At 38.7% G+C, this 17,559-nt stretch overlaps 1 protein-coding gene across 2 annotated transcripts in view; it reads left to right on the top strand.

Annotated features, from left to right (window-relative positions):
- Orc3 (origin recognition complex subunit 3) overlaps positions 1 to 17,559 on the top strand; it is a 67,872-nt gene that overhangs the window by 37,751 nt on the left and 12,562 nt on the right. For both annotated transcript variants that reach the window (XM_028872771.2, XM_028872772.2), the window contains exons 12-14: positions 6,661 to 6,777; positions 7,593 to 7,672; positions 17,433 to 17,559. The exon at positions 17,433 to 17,559 is cut by the window's right edge and continues 7 nt beyond it. In XM_028872771.2, the coding sequence (XP_028728604.1) occupies positions 6,661 to 6,777; positions 7,593 to 7,672; positions 17,433 to 17,559 (324 nt within the window). The remainder of the gene's footprint in view (positions 1 to 6,660; positions 6,778 to 7,592; positions 7,673 to 17,432) is intronic.

Raw genomic sequence — 17,559 nt, 5'->3', positions numbered from 1 at the left:
AGTAAAGTAGGAACAGGGTTTTCAAGACATTTGAAACACTTTGAAAATACCAAATTTAAGAACCATGGCACTGAAGAATAATTTCATTCTAATGACACTGAAAATTTTCAACAAAATCATTTCCCAAAATTACAGAAAGAAGGACCAGTCCAGACAGAGAAGACATTTATACTAACAAATAGATAAGAGCCTAGAAGTCTTTTCATCACATATAATTAATACTAAATACACAGAACAAAGAAAGAAATTATATTGGAAGTACCACAAAAGAAGCAAGACTGTGGTGGTTTTGTGTTCCCCAAAATATTGTGCACTGTAATAAACTTATCTGGGGTCAGAGAACAGAACAGCCACTAGATACAGAGGCTAGAAAATGGTGGCACTCACACCTTTAATCCTAGCATTCCAGAGGCAGAGGTCCATCTGGATCTCTGAGTTCAAGGCCACATTGGAAACAGTCAGGCATGGTGACTCATGCCTTTAATCCCAGAAAGTGAGCCTTTTATCCTAGGAAGTGATGGCAGAAAGCAGAAAGGTATATAAGGCATGAGGACCAGAAATTAGAAGCTTTGAGCTGGTTAAGCTTTCAGGCTTTGGAGCAGCAGTTCAGCTGAGATTCATTCTGGATGAGGACTGAAAGGCTTCCAGTCTGAGGAAACAGGATCAGCTGAGGAACTGGCGAGGTGAGGTAGCTGTGGCTTGTTCTGCTTCTCTTATATTCCAGCATTCACCACAATAAGTGGACTTAGGTTTGATTTAATTAATAAGACCTTTTAAGATTCCTGCTACACAAGACATGTATAAAGGCAGGCCTCTTAGAATAATAGTCCTCAACAAAAACTTTAAAAGCCATGATGGTTTGGAATGTTGTATTCCAAATTCTGAAAAATAGTAACTACCAACCCAGACTGCTGTATCCAGCAAAACTGTTTGTTATAATTGAAGAAGAAGGGAAAACTTTCTGTGACAAAGAGAGGTTTGAGGATTTCCTGACCAGTAAGTGAGAAAATACAAAAGATAACCTGAAAGAATTCCTTCGACTGGAGAAGAAAACAAACATATCAATGGAGCCACAGGGAAGAGTAAACCATTATTGAATAACAGTTCAGCAAGAGAATGGGGACATAATAAATTTTACAAAATCAACAAGATGACAGAAAATAATACACACCTTTCAATAAAAATGAAATGTTAGAGCCGGGCGGTGGTGGCGCACGCCTTTAATCCCAGCACTCGGGAGGCAGAGCCAGGCGGATCTCTGTGAGTTCGAGGCCAGCCTGGGCTACCAAGTGAGTTCCAGGAAAAGGCGCAAAGCTACACAGAGAAACCCTGTCTCGAAAACCAAAAAAAAAAAAAAAAAAATGAAATGTTAGTGCTCTCAATTCCCCAGTCAGACAACAAAAGCTAGATAAGGGCATTATCTGGAACACTGAGGTGGCTCAGTGGGTAAAGGCACATGCAACCTAGATTGACAACCTGGATTCAATTCTGGAAGCCGCATGGTTGAAAGAAAGAAGTGACTGCTGGAGTTGTTCTCTGATCTCCACCCACATGCGTGCGCGCGCACACACACACACACACACACACACACACACACACACCATAAATACATAAATCTAACTTTTCAAATTCCTTAATGACAGGATCCAACTCTTAGTTCTCTACATGAAATTAGACCTCACTGAAAGGGACTACCATAGTGTAATGGTTGGAAAATATATTCTAAACAAATACAACTAGGAAACAAGCTGGATTTGTTATTCTAATATCTGGCGATATAAATTAAACCAAAACTAGTCAGAATAGATAAGAAGGTCACTTCATTGAGGAATGCACTAATAGATTAACTGTTAAGAGTACTGTATATTCTAGCATACCCAGGTTTGATTCCCAGCACCCATATGACAACTAACAACTTTGACACCCTCTTCTGGTCTCTGGCTTCTATGCTCATGTACACAGATACGCATGCAAGCAAAACACCCTTACACATAAAATTAAATATTTTTCAAAAGAAGGTCATTTCATATTAAGGGAACAATCCTTCAAGAGGACATTATAATTCTGAACATACATGTACCAAGGATGGGAACACCCAATTTCATAAAACAACTACTACTAGAGGTAAAATTATAATTTAATTCCAAAACAATAACAATGTGTAACTTCAGTACCCTACTTTAGCCAATGGAATATTCTAAAATAGATCATATATTCAGAGACTAAATAATAAAATAATTTATTGTATTTTTAAAAATGTATTGTGAATGTAAGATGTGTACGTGAATTCACGTGTTCACGTGCCATCGTTTACATGTGAAGGTCAGAGGACCATAATTCAGAAATTGTTCTCTTCCTTCCATAATGGAATCCAAGAATAGCAGAGAGCAGATTCAAGGAAACAAGGAGATCAGAATACATGATATGAAATCCACAAATAATAAAAGTTTGAAGAAAATGTTTTCCAAACATTGGGCTTTGGGCAATCCTGTATAGCATTTTCTTAATTAGTGATTAGTGGGGGAGGGCCCAGCCAATTGTGGGATGTACCATCTCTAGGCTGGTGGTCCTAGATTCTTTAGCAAAGAAGGCTGAACAATCCATGTGAAACAAGCCAGTAAGTAGCATCCCTCCTTGGATTCTGTAAAGGTTTTGTCCTGTGTGAGTTCTTGTCTTAACGTCCTTCAGTGATGGAAGTGTAAGCCTTTCCTCTCCAACTTTCTTTAGTTCACGGTGTTTTATCACAGCAATAGGAACCCTAAGACAAAGCTGTCTTAGTTAGGGATTCTATTACTGTGAAGAGACATCACCATGGCAACTCTTGTAAAAGAAAAAATTTAATTTAACTGGGATGACTTGCTTAGAGTTCAGAGGTTTAGTCCATTATCATCATGGTGGGACATGGCAGTGTGCAGGTAGACATGGTACTGGCAAAGTAGCTGAGAATCATACCTATATCTTACAGGCAGCAGAAAATGGTCTAAGACACTGAACTATATCTTAAGCATATATGAGACCTCAAAGCCCACCTCCACAGTGACATACTTTCTCCAACAAGACCATACCTACTCCACAAGGCCACACCTCCTAAAAGTGCCACTCCCTTTGGGGGCCATTTTCTTTCAGACCACCACATTCCTGGCTCCCAGAGGCTTGTAGCCATATTATAATGCAAAAATGGATTCAGTCCAACTTCAGAAGTCCCCATATTCTATAATATTCCCAAACTTATTTAAAAACTCTAAAGTTTAAAGTCTTTTCTGTGATTCATGCAATCTCTTCATTCATTCATTGCCTAGAAAATCAAAATCAAAAAGCAGATCACATACTTCCAACATATAATGGCACAGGATATACATTGCCATTCCAAAATATAGGGAAGGGAGCACAGTGAGGAAGGAAACACTGGACCAGCACAAGACCAAAAACCAGCTGGGCAAACTCCAAACTGTGCATCTCCATGTGTGATGTCAAAACGCACTTCAGATTTCCAACTCCATTCAGCTTTGTTGACTGCAACATATTTCTTCTTATTGGGCTGTTGCTGCTCCCTGTTAGCAGCTCTCCTCAATGGGTATCCCACAGCTCTGGCATATCCAACATCTTGAGATCTCCAAGGCAATCCAGGCTTCGACTTTACAGCTTCATGCAACGGCCTCTCTAGGCCTCCATTCAGGGACACCCCCGACACATGCCTGGCCTCAGAGGCTTTCCTTAGTTACGGAAGCAAATTCCATACCCCTTTCTTCTCTTCTTAACTTCAGAACCACGTGGCTGAAGCTGCCAAGTTCAGCCCCTTACTGGGGCTGGAACATGCCCCCCCTTGTTTAATTACATCTTCATTATGTTTCTGTCCTTCACTGCCTATGCTTGGCTGTCTGGAATTTGCTCTGTAGACCAAGCTGGTCTCAAACTCAGAGATCTGCCAGCCTCTGGAGGATCTGGATTAAAGGCATGCACCACCACCACCACCACCACCACCACTACCACCAGCCCTGGCTGCAAGCTTTTCTGTAATATCTTTTCACAAGTTGGAAACATAGCTGGGTGGGATCTTGCCCTGAGGTAACCACTCCTTTTAGTCCATTTCTTTATCTGTTTATCTCCTTGAACACAGAACTTGGTTCCATTCCACTTTTTGGTGTTTTCTCCTTAAATTTTACATTTTGTAATTTAACCTGCTCAGCTTGCTCCTTTTCATTATAAATCGCCATTAGAGTTACCACTATTAACCACACGACAGAGTCTATACTAGGCTGTTTTGAGATTTCCTCTGCTAGTGGAATTAATCCAAAACTCTTCATTCACTTTAGCCTTAGGCAGACTCTTTGGACAAGGGCAAAAATCAGCCAGTTCCTTCACCAAAATATCACAAGAAAGATCTCTACGCAACATATTAAGATTCTTCTCCTCTGAAAACTCTTGATCACCACAGTTCAAATCATTCTCAGCACCACTTACCTTACTACTTGCTGCTGTCCTTCCCCTGAGAGAGAGAGAGACCTTCTTCCTGTGACCTGTCTCTTTATTGCCTTTCTGTTCTGCCTTCTCATTGGCTGTAAACCCAACCACATGACTTCCTCATCATTGCCTGTCTTTACAGACCTCCAGGTCTCTAGGGTTGGTACTGAGATTAAAGGTTTGGGTCACCCACCGCTTGGCTGTGTCCTTGAACACAGAGATTCTGCCTGCCATGTGATCGGGTTAAGGACATGTGCCACCACCTCAGGACTTGTGCTAAATGGCTTGCTTTAGGTCTGATTCTCAGGCAAATTTATTAACATACAAATAAAATCACATTTCATCACAAATAAAATATCACCATAGCACATTTCCCTCATATTGTCATATTGACTTCTGTGGCCTCAGACAGATCATGTGCAGGCAGTCTGACTTTTGAAAGTTCATTCATGTAAGCTCTTCCATGATGATATAATGATTGTTTTACAGATGACCTGTTTGAGGGTGGGCAAGCTATAGTATATAAATATCTGGTAGATTTCTATAGTAATCTCAGTTTATGGCAGAAAGAAACTTCTTTGATGAGGGCTAAGAGCTGCACTTATAAATGAAAATATGGATAGGTATTTAGAAAGAATTAGAAACTATAAATGGAAATGTAGGATCTCTTCTAGGATCTAGGACCCAGTTATATCACTCTACTTATATCAGAACTATTACCTCTACAGCCACAGTTTCTTGCCTAGGTTAGTAGTACCAGGCATGAATTCCTTTCTATTGAGTGGGCCTTAAGTCCAATTAGTTCATTATTCACAAGCTATAAGTGCCAATATTGCAGCATTAGGAATATCTTGCCGGGCCAGTGGTTTGTTTGCAGGCTGTCCAGCTAGGTAGAACTTTCAATAACTTTTTCTCCCGTGGCAGCTAACCCTCAGGGAGAAGGGTTAAAGCTCGGTACCAGCTTGATTTCTCCTAATCTCATGATTGAATTATGATTGTCTTCAGTAATAGTCTTCAACTTCTTAATCTGGTGTCACCTGTAGAAGCAGCAATCCTAGAGCTCAGAGGACAAACTGTGGGAATTATTGAATGAGTATGCCTGGGTGCACAACTGTATGCTTGTCCTTTTTTCTTCTGGACCTTTCCTTTGGCCTTGATGCAAGATTTTAAAGAATCAGGCTTGTTTATTGTACTTATCTTTCCCTTATTCTTCTAGAATGAAGTCTTCAAATGCCAGTTTGCATGAGAAAGGAAATATAAGTAACTGGATAGGACACTCTCGTTGGTTTCACCCTCTAAGTGTGACCTTGAACAGGTTCCTTAATGAAAAATTCCATTTTTTTTAACCCAATCTCTTTTGCTTGGTTGTGCAGCATCCTTAAGACTTCTGTCTTCAGCAGAGCAGGAAGTTGGAAAACAAAGACAAAGCATAGGGGAGACTAAGGACCAGAGTTCCAGAGAGATGGTAGTCCATTGCATCATGATGAGGAAGATGGCAGCAGATAGGAAGGCTTGGCGCTGGAGCAGCAGCTCAGAGAGAGCTCACATCCCCATCTACCAACGGGAAACATAGAGCCTATAATACTTCTTAACAATTGAAGGAGTCCAACCATTTTGATCTCATCATCCTTAGGATTTAACAGAAAAGTAACATTACATTAGTTTATAATCCCTGGATGAGAGCATCTAGGAAAGAGTCATACAATTGCTGTTAGAGTCCATGCAGTGAATGATCTGCACCATATTTGCTTATGGACCATGAGAATTTTTTGATGAAAATCACAATGGGACTCTCAATTGAATTGATGACTAGAACTACAACACTAGGCTGTTTCGGTGAAGTGGAGGAAAACTATGGCACTCCCTTGTACATACCAGTTGGTTAATAGTGGCAGATAGAATAAAAATGTTCTATTACAAGTGTGTGACTGGTGGGGTAGATGACAGGATAGATGCGAACTACAATGTCAGTTCTGATGTGTGTAAAATATAACCAGATCTAATACTAAACAGTATCCCTGAACTGTGTTCTAAACTTGATGTATGTCAAGTTTTCAAGTTTTCATGAATTAAGAAAAGTAATTTATACTTCTAAATACTCATGTTTTCTAGAAAATATGTATCCATAAATTGATTTTTAAATTTTATTTTACTGCCTTGCATATTATTAATATATTTTGTGATTTTTTTTTTTTTAAGGAGGAAACTCAATTATTACTAGAAAACCTGCATGTTTACCATATGAACTACTTCCTTGTTTTGAGATGTCTTCATAATTTTACCTCTTCTCTTCCCAAGTACCCACTGGGTCGACAGGTACTTAAGATTTCCCCATTTAGAGTCAACAATGTAGGAATAATAGTACTTTCTTGTTTTGATTTCTCTATCACTCAGGCATTAGAATTTGATTATATTGGCAAATGGAGCCAATTCTTATAATCAGAACACAGGCTATTCTAGCTGATCACATTACTAATAATAGAAATTCTTTTTTTTTTTTTTTTTTTTTTGAAAGTCATAGCTAGAAATAGCCATGTGGATCCCAGGGAATTGTTTCCTCTATATTTGTGTTGTAGCATATAACCTTGCTACTCTGTTTATCACATGCACAGGGAGAGTTAGTTTGAGAGCTAGAATCTGTTTGAAAGTATTTAGTGGTTAACCTTGCATTATACCAAGAATTAAAACACAATACTTCTGTTCTTTATAAAATTATGCTCAGTTAAACTTGTATTATACCCCAAACCTATGAGCCATGTGTAGAGTGCGTGTGAATAGTATACTTAATTTTTAGATCTTTAACTCGGAGTTTTAGAGATCAAATGAAGGGATGACCTGTGTGAGGTTGTGCTAATTTAGATATTAATCCTTCAATCAGCCATTTTTTTCAACTTTAATGATATGTAAAGTGACTTGTGTCAGCCACTCCCAATGCAGTTTCACTTGACTTTTTTGTTTTTGTAGTGTCTGATCCATGTAATATATGCCAAGAAGCCTCTTGTAATTTAGTGAAATTTTTTTTTATTAGTAACATCAATTACTTGTATGCTATGTATGATTTTGCCTAATTAGTAGGCTATAAACTTGGTGGGTGATTTTTATTCCTCATAAATCTTATCTTTCATTTATAGATCAGGGAGCTGTATTGCACATGTTTAGAAAAGAATGTATGGGATTCAGAGGAGTATGTATCAGCCTTGCAGCTGCTGAGGTAATTTTTTGGTTTTGTTCCTTTTTTGTCAGCTTTAAGCGTGCCCGTAAGTAACACCTTCCTTCAGAATTCTATCTGCCCATAAGTTTCCTACATGGCCTGTTGTATGTAAGACTTTTTGAAAATCTTTTAAATTTATATCTGCAGTTTCTGGTTGCAATAATGTATGTAATTAATGTTGCAACCTTCCATTTTTTTACTTCCTTGTATGTATAATTACATTCGGACCTGAACTCACTCATGTGATCTCATTATATAATGTTTAAATCTATTCATTTAGAGCCAAATGTAATGAAAATAGTTAATGGTAAACATTTCATTTTTTAGAGCCCTGCTTTTTCTTTTTAATTTGCCTAGTTAGAGCACAACTAGCTATGAGATCTTTTGTTTACTTTTAACAGTTTAGTGTATTTAATGCACGTGTATTTTTTAACATTTTCTTCTCAGAGAACTGGAACCCAGGTTTTTTGTGATACAGGATAACAATTGATCTTAGCTGCTTTGGGATCAAATAGAGACAATGAAAGTACTTTAGGTATCACACTAAGTTTTCAAGGTGGAAGTGTGCATAGCATTCATTACTTTAGATAAATCAACTGCCCCTGGTAGTAGGAGGCCATGGTGGTCATAGTGTCAAGGTTTGGGATCCATTAGTTCGCATTCTGGAGGGTTGGCATCATTTAGTTAGCATTATGAAGTTTTAGGGATTGGAATCTAGAAGACATCAATTATAAATAAACAAGGATGAAAGACACAAACAGTCACATCCAGTGTAGGGTATGATGTCTCAGAAACCATTTGTTGAATTTTGAAAATGGCACTTCTGATAGCCAATAAAGAGATTGGGGGAGTGTTTAAGAAAGGCTTTCCTTGGTTGGTATAGGTACTTATCTGAAGTTAATCTATGAGGCATCTTTTTAAGAGATAGTGTAAGTACTCAATTGGTTTACTCTTTCAGTGGGTCTCTCTTGGTTCTCATTTTGAGTGTTTCCTGGAAAATAGGGTTTAATCTAGGACAAGTGAAATCAGTAACATTCTGGAATTTGACATACATGATGGAGCTGGCAAAATTGTTTAATATTTTTGGTTGTACTTTCCTGTTGTATTTTAAGACCGTATAGATATCCACATACATATCTTTTTTTATTTTTAAAATCAGCAGTCTCCTTTAGTTTTTCCTGTAAGAATGGATCATTGCCATGTAGCTTCCTCTGGAACCATATGGAGGGACATGTCCACCTCCACTGACTATTCTCCCTATGGGATGTACACTGGCTAGAGCCCAATCTTTGGAGATTTCATGGCCTCTAATCAAGATGGCAGGTGACTTACCAAAGGCGTCCCATCACCCCTTCGGAGCTGGCTGACCTTTAAGAGCAAGGACCACAATATTGGCTGTTCTTTTTGACTCACTTAACCTTTTTGGTGTAAGCCTCCACGGTCTGGGTGCTAAACCCAGAAGGAAGTTCTTGTCAGTCTTGTAATTTTCACTTTCTGAAAAGTTTTATGTAAATCTTAATTTTTTTTTTTAACTCAGTTTCCCCAGGTGATTAAAACCTAACAAAGTTAAGGGCTGGAGAGGTGGCTTAGTGCTTGCTGCTCTTGAGGAGGACCTGGATTCAGATCCCATGGTGGCTGGAAGCCCACTGATGAGCTAGCCTAGCCAAAACCTGCAGCTGGGGGCATTTCTGCATCCCGCCTGTTACTAAAGTCGCTTATAAAATAATCACCCAGAGGCTTATATTAATTATAAATGTTGGCCGATGGCTCAGGCTTATTACTTTCTCTACCTCTTACAATGTAAATTAACCCATTTTTATTAATCTGTGTGTTGTCACACGGCTGTGGCGTGATCGGTCTGCTGGCATCTTGCTTCTTGGGTAGCTGTGTGGCATCTCTCTTGACTCACCCTTCTTTCTCACTGTATTCAGTTTGGCTTTCCCGTTTAGCTATATTCTGCCCTGCCATAGGCCAAAGCAGTTTTATTCATCAACCATTAAAAGCAACACTATTCTCAGCATATAGAAGGACATCCCACATCATTTCCCCTTTTCTGTCTAATTAAAAAGGAAAGTATTAACTTTAACATTGTAAAATTACATATAACAAAACAGATATCAAGCAAGAATTACAGTTAAAATATTTAGTCTATTTGCATTTGGCAAAATTAAATACTCTTATCTCTTCTATCTTTGTGAGTCTGAAGTTTCATATCTAATTTATCTTTTATCATAACTAAGGAAAACTAATTATTGCTATCTAGTCTTCAACTCCATCAAAGACCCTGGAAGGATATAATATTACCTGAGTAAACAGGAAGTGCATCGTAGGCAACTTCCAAAACTGTAGAAATGACAGACATCTGCCTGGACAGTCACTCAAAGTTCTTCTGTAATGTTGGCGCATCCATCTTCACCCTATAGGCGTAGAGTATCTGGCAGATTTCTCAGTTAAGCAGGGAATTTGAAGGACTGTCTTGCCTATTTTGGCAAAAATTCATCAGTCACTTTTTTCTGTGTTTGCAGAATATCTGGCAGACTCTTTCATGAAGCAGGAACGCTGAAGGACTGTCCCACCTTATTTTAGCAAGTTCAGCAGTCATTTTCCTGTGGGTTCTGCTTGTTCACTTTATATAGCATATTGTCAAGCAGTCCAGGCAAGAGCAGTTTCTTGCCCAAATGACTCGTCTTGCCATATTGAAAGCAAACTACATAAGGAGCTTCTTCAGTGCCCATAATCCTCTTGAAGTAATTGGTGCTGCCAGGCACAGATGTGTCTTGCCATGAAAAATGTTAGTTAACAAAACATTTTAAATGCCATATTCTATAGGTAAGAAGATCTATCTAAAATATATCTCTATATGATCTTGAAAGCACATGTAACATCTACAAATTTGATTGTCATAAATGACTAACTACTAACCTATGTTTCTTTATTATCCTATATAGTTTATAATAATAGCTTTAAAAAATTAGAATTTTACATTATGTTTTTAAATGAGCTATAAAAACACAATACCTTAAATGAGTAGAAATATACATACTGTATAACAAAATTAACTTTAAATCTGTATCAATAAACTAAAATCCATACTAATGTAAAATATTTTGAAATTAACTGTTGTTTTTTAGATTAAGGTAGATTGAATAATCTACCTTTTTTATTACCATAATAAACTACCCTTTTCCTATATATCATATCCACCTTTCTTCTTTAGGAAGAGATTGACTGTAACCATCAACCATTTATAACCAATCCCCTTAGATGAAGACAAACATAAATAGACACTATTTTGGGAATTTTGGCACAATTTTCTATACTACTACCTGCTGGTTGGGGGCACTGGTAATCTTATGGGGATCCTGAAAAAATTTAGAATTATGGTCAAGTCTTGACTGGGGTATTTTGTGTGGTTGATTCATCCCAACCAGTAGCCTTGAAGCTGTTGTGGATGTTGGATCACCTGGACCATTGTTCCCAACGGAAACCTTTCAGGGGGTCTTCCTCAGTCAAACTATATTAACCTGGAAGCAATCCACAAGTTCTTATCTTCTCTGGAAACAAAAGCAGAACCTCTTTTCCAAAGCAACATATTCTTAAACCCAAGATACCTTTAAAATATATTTTGGTTTAACTTAGTAGCCCTTATAATCAATGTCTCTGCAGTTAGTTTATTAACAGTCAAAAAATTTCAAAGAAAACCTAATAATATACGTAATCCAGACTCTCTGTGTATTTTCCATCTTTATGTGGCTTATTTTTTTTTTGTATTACTTTTATTGTCTCTTCTAAAAGTTATTTTTTAAAACTATTTCTTTGTGTAATTACCTATATTCTTTTTCTTCTCTCTCTCAAGCCTATATGTGTTTTTTAAACACACTGATCTGTTTAGAGGTTTCTTTTTGTCTGCATCTGTCTTTATTGTGTATCTATAATCCTTTTCTGATCATTGCTTTAAACTGCTAAGCAGGTGTGGCTAGGACAAGCAGTGGCTTTGGCAGTTGGCTCCTCCCTGCTTCCCAACATGGTAGAGGTACCAACGAGAGTCACACTTACTACCTCCCCAACTCTGGGAAGCTGTGGGATCCATGCTGCCACCAAGTAGCATGCAGCTGTGTTCTCAAGCCTATAGACAGCAGCTAGGCTAAGCCTCTTCACCTTGGCCCCTGTAAGAGGGTGCAGAACCCGCCACACCGCTTAGCCCATGGCAGCTGGTAGCCTGCTCCGTCTAGCGGGCAGCTGTCAGGAGACTCATCTCTGCACTGCTGCTGACATGAGACTGTGAGACCAGGAAGCCTAGTGCAGCTCTCTTTCTGTGCATTCAGAACCTTTTTAAAGCTTTCTCGGGTCTTGTGTGGATCCTTGCCGAACATTGGGCACCATATGTAGCTGGAGGCTTTATTAATCTATATTTTGCCCTGTGGCTGTGGCCGTGGAATTACCGGTGTGCTGGCATCTTCTCCTTGGATGGCTGGATGGTGCCTCTCTCAACCCTGCCCTTTTCCCTTTATCTCTGCTTACGTTTCCTGCTTGGTTCTTATCTGCCTTGCCATGGGCCAAAGCAGCTTTATTTATTAACCATTGGGACCAATACATATTCACAGTGTACAGAAAGACATCCCACATCAAAATCCTCAGGTTTCTGGTTCAGTGCGAGACCTTTTTTCCAAAAATAAGGTGGGGGTCTGGTGAGTTGGCTTCACAAAGCATTATAGCCTCAGCCAGTCACTAGTAACCACATAGTGGAAGGAGTGAACTAATGCTCATAAATTGTTGTCTGGCCTTTACACAGGTGTTGTAACATGCACATCTGCACAAAAAATGTAATTTTTTTAAAAAGGTGGAAAGCAAAAAGTAGAGGATACCTGATGTTATCTTGCATGCACACACATGGGTGTACATACCCATACACTCATGTGCATCGTATTATTCATTGTTCTATTGCTCTGAAGAGAAACCATGACCATGGCAACTCTTTTTTTTTTTTTTTTTTTTTTTTTTCGAGACAGGGTTTCTCTGTGTAGCTTTGTGCCTTTCCTGGGACTCACTTGGTAGTCCAGGCTGGCCTCGAACTCACAGAGATCCGCCTGCCTCTGCCTCCCGAGTGCTGGGATTAAAGGCGTGCGCCGCCACCACTGCCCGGCAACCATGGCAACTCTTATGAAAGAATTTAATTGGGGGCTTGCTTACAGTTTTAGAGGTTTTGTACAGTATCATCATGGCAGAGAGCATGACATCATCCAAGCAGGTGCTCTAGCAATAGTTGAGAGTGACATCCTGATCCCTAGACAGAGAGAGAGAACCTAGGCCTGGAAAGGTGTTCTCAAACCTCAAAACCCACCCCCAGTGACATACTTTCTCCAACAAGGCCACACCTCCTAATTGTTGTAATCCTTTCAAAGCGTTCCACTCCCTGATGACGAAGCATTCAAATATATTATCCTTTAGGGGCCATTGCCTTTCAAGCTAGCACATACATGCACCACACATACATAAAAATAATGACCATTTGAATAGTGAAAAATGGAACAAAAATGTGAGGCGGGTTTCCATACAAGGCCTAAAATTTCTGCAGTAGGTACAAATGCTCATGTGAACATAGTATTTTTGCTGTTGTGTTGTATTTTGAGACAGTGACTCACTGTGTAGCTCAAGTCAGCCTTGAACTCAGATTACTTATGCCTGTGCCAGTGTACATGCCGCACCTAGTAACCTGAACATATTATAAAGAAGTCTGCTGACTAGATTTATTTTTAGTCCTCATTCCCTGCAAGCCTGAAGAAGAGAACAGATGGGCACAGAAGAAAGTTAGTAACTTTTTGTTACTGTGATAAAGTACCATGACCAACTTATAGAAGAGAGTTGATTTGGGCTATGGTTCCAGAGGTTGAATTGGTGGTGGCAGCAGGGCAGCGTGGCAGCAGGGCAGCATGGCAGCAGGCTTCTTGAACCACAGTACAGGAGAGCACTCAGAACGGTAGTAGGCTCTGAACCCTCAGTTGGCTTCCAGGGCTGCATTTTCTCTAACAAGGCTGAACCTCCTGGACTTCCTCAAATGGCACCCCCAACTGATAACCAAATGTTCAAATAAATGAACTTATGAGGGATAGTCTCATTCAAACCACTACAAAGTTCAAAACAGTAATACATTTATTAGGGATAGATGGGTACCATGTAGCTATGAAACTGGAGTTTCTTGCTGTCTGGAAAAGTAAATCCCTAAAGAAATTTTATTTCCACAGAAAAGTGTTGTCTTTGTTTGTTTTTGAGACAGGCTCTTACTTTGTAGCCTTAGCTGTCCTAGAACTTGCTAAATAGACCAGGCTAGCCATGAACCACTATGACCAACCTGTCTGTATCTCAGAAGTGCTGGGATTAAAAAGGTGTGTGATACTATGCCCAGCAATACTTTTTATTTCAGTAAACTGTTTCTGTGTATTTATAAACTTGAAAATAGGATATTTCTGGAACTTTGCTTTCTGTCTCAGTAATCTTGTCTTAAATGGCCAGTTGATTCTCTCTCATCATGTGTGCGCATGTGTATTCATATGTGAAAGCTGATTTGTGGATTTAGTTCTCCTGCTTTTACCTGGAGTCCAGGGGAGGCACTGAAGTCAGCTTGTACTTCAGGTGGCAAGCCCCTTTACTCTCTGAACCATCTCTCCAGCACCCTGGCTAATTGATTCTTTGTGTTATAATTTTATGACTAGGATCTGTCTTCCTTCTTTTGTAAGGTATTCCCAAAGTCATAAGCTCATTTATCTGGGAGGAACTTACTCATTTCTTTTAAGTATCCTGGGTCTGCTAAACTCAGAATCCAGGCAGGGATCATAAATGTCAGTCTAGTAGCAGAAGGTATCTAGATTACAAAAGTAATGGTAACAAGAGTAACCACCACTTATTGAAGGCTTGCTGTGTACCAGGTACTGCCTTAGGCACCTTGAGTACATTTTACCGTCTAGTGTAGTATACCTTTCTAGTGTGTCAATTAGCTGTGCTTTCCCTTAGGAATCTGAAGCATAGATAGGGATTAAGTAACTTGCATGAGATCACTTTATTGCTAATAAGGTTCATAATTCAGATCTGACTTAAGAGGTGTTTGTCCTTTCAGCTTTTATTTGCCAGGATCTAAAGTGCAACTTTGGGGATATAAAAAACAACAACAAAAAACGATAAATACCAAGTATAGTTTCTATCCTTTTATTAAGTTGAGCTTAAAAGCACTGAAAAATCAGATACAGCAGTTATAACAAAGACAGGTAAAAGTATGGCCACCATCAAAGGAAAGTGATTTAGAAGCCTGCAACCTTGGAATAAATGTCTTTCCTCCTGTTGATACATTAGGTATATACAAAACGTCAGAGACACTTTTGAGTTCACTATTTTGTTTTTTGTTGTTTGAGTAAAGTCTGGAAAACATTAATTTTCCCCCCTAGTTTACAGAACAAGACCTTAAATGTAAATCTTCAAAATCCAGCACTTTTTTTTTTTTTTCTGTGTTCCAGATAGAGTACAGTGAAAAGAAATGTATCATGTTTAGGTGTATCTTCTATGTTCAGAGCTTATAAACAGTTTCACAATGAGCCAGGAGTAAGAGCTTCTGTGGATTCCAATACCTTAACCTGACTGACCATCTTATCGCCTGGTACATACCGAAGAAGAAAAGATAGTATTGAGTCCCAAATGCATGCTTAGGATCTTACTGTAGAAACAGACTTATACACTGTAGCTGACTGAGAACTCCTGGATTGTAATTGGATTGTAATTCTAGTGTCTAAATTGGGTGCTTTTTTTTATTTGCATTTATTAATTCAGAGAATGAGCACCTTGTTGGGGATCTGGAGCATGCATTTGTAGGTCAGAGGACAACTTTGGGGATTCTGTTTTCTCCTTCCACTGTGTAAGTTCCAGGGATAAAACTCAAGCCATAACCTGGGCAGCAAATACCTTAACTGCTGAGACATTTCAATGGCTCTGATTAAGAATTTCAACTTTAATAGCTTCTTAGTTAAGGTTACTATTGCTGAGATGAAACACCATTACTATAAGTAACTTGGGGGAGGGAAGAGTTTGGTTTACATATTCCAAGTCACAGTCCATCGAGGAAAGACCAGGCAAGAATTTGAACAGAGCAGGAACCTGGAGGCAGAAGCTGATGCACTGGCCAAGAAGTAGTGCTGCTTCCTGGCTTGCTCCTCATGACTTGCTCAACCTACTTTCTTGTAGAACCAAAGACCACCAGCCCAGGGTGGTACCACCTAAGGTGGGCTGGGCCCTCCCCATCATCCACTAATTAAAGTGTTCTACAGGCTGGCCTACCATCAGATCTCATGGAAGCATTTTCTTAATTGTGGTTTCTCCCTCTCAGCTTGTTTAGGCTGATATAAAAACTAGCCAGTACAAATAACAACATTTGAGCACATAAGTTTAACTTTGATTGAATTAAAAAAAAAAAACCTGATTATATTTTTAATCACCTCAACTTAGTTTCTTAACTCTACATTTCAACTTTAAATGATAATGAAACAATTCCTGAAGAGTAAACTAACCTACAGTATATTCAATTTATCTTATCAATGTAGGAGCTATCTGAGACTATAGGCACCGAAATATCATTTCATTTTTTTAGTATAGAGATTGCTGGTCTTGAGTTTGCATCATGTTAGATTCTCTACAGCTATTTGTAGACTCAGCATAAAATCAGACAAAAGGCTGAAAAGATTTGAGAGTTACTTTCTTTAGTGGTTTCAAGCTCCAATGTGCATAATAATCATCTGAGGTGTATTAACCATAGACTTCTGTCGTCTCCTCAAATATTGTGCATAATACTCTTGAGCATACAAATGCTGTAAAACTGTCTTGGATTTAGTTCAGCCTTTTGAGACTCTTACGTTGGAAGCTTGGTCTTCACTGTGGAATTATTAAGCTCTGATCACACTGTTAAGATGCAGGTTAATTAAGATGTGCCAGGTAATTAAATTGGTAGAGTGCTGTTCGCAGAATTACTGTTGATCTCATGGGGTAAGTTAGTTGTGAAGATGAGTTGTTACCCAGTACGACTGGTCCTCCCCATTTTCTTGCTTCCTCTCTTGGCCATGTGATCTCTCCCTTCCAGTACTCTTGTTTCAGATGCCACATCCAAGGATGCCTTCATCATCAGATGCCTAAACAGTGGGACTATCCTCCAATTTTGGGCTTTTATCCACCGAAACTATGAGCTAAATAAACCTCCTTCCCTTAAAAAAAGGAAAAAAAGTGCCTTGTTTTGGGTATTTTGTTACAGCAATAGTAAAAGAACATAGGTAGTCACAAGAGTAGCGTATTCAGATGACAGGGAGCCATATTAACTGTTCTAGAAAACAGAAGGGATCAAAAAAAATTTTAGGGGAAAAAAACAGTAAAGGAAGAATTATTTTTATTCATGGAGAAGCTGGATAGATTTAGGCATTGATCTCAAATTAATTATTTCCAAAACTGGACTGAAATCATCCATTTAATGGTGAGCAATGACTTTTATCATTCATTTATTTCCTGAGTCAGTACAGAAGCCTCCATCCAGAAGGGAATGCTTCAGTTTAGAGTTGCCACATAACACAATGAAGTGTTATTCCCATTTACAGATAAAAATCTTTAACAAAAGGAAGTAGTCACTACTAATGAAGATTTTATTTCATCTTCTGAACAAAAACATTTCATTTGTAGAAAACGTTTTAGGTATGCTAATTTTCTTGTTATATTCAATCTTTCACTGCTTTTCTAGAATGCTGGCCAAGGATGAACTGATGAGCATACTTCAGAACTGTTTTGAGGTATTGAATTCCTCTACTGAAAACCATCTTGGCAGCACAACACAGAAAGTAAAGGATTTCCTGACCCAGTTTCAGAAC

This window comes from Peromyscus leucopus, chromosome 2 (genome assembly GCF_004664715.2).
Source record: "Peromyscus leucopus breed LL Stock chromosome 2, UCI_PerLeu_2.1, whole genome shotgun sequence".
Lineage (NCBI taxonomy): Eukaryota > Metazoa > Chordata > Mammalia > Rodentia > Cricetidae > Peromyscus > Peromyscus leucopus.
This window is presented reverse-complemented; position numbering and strand designations above follow the sequence as displayed.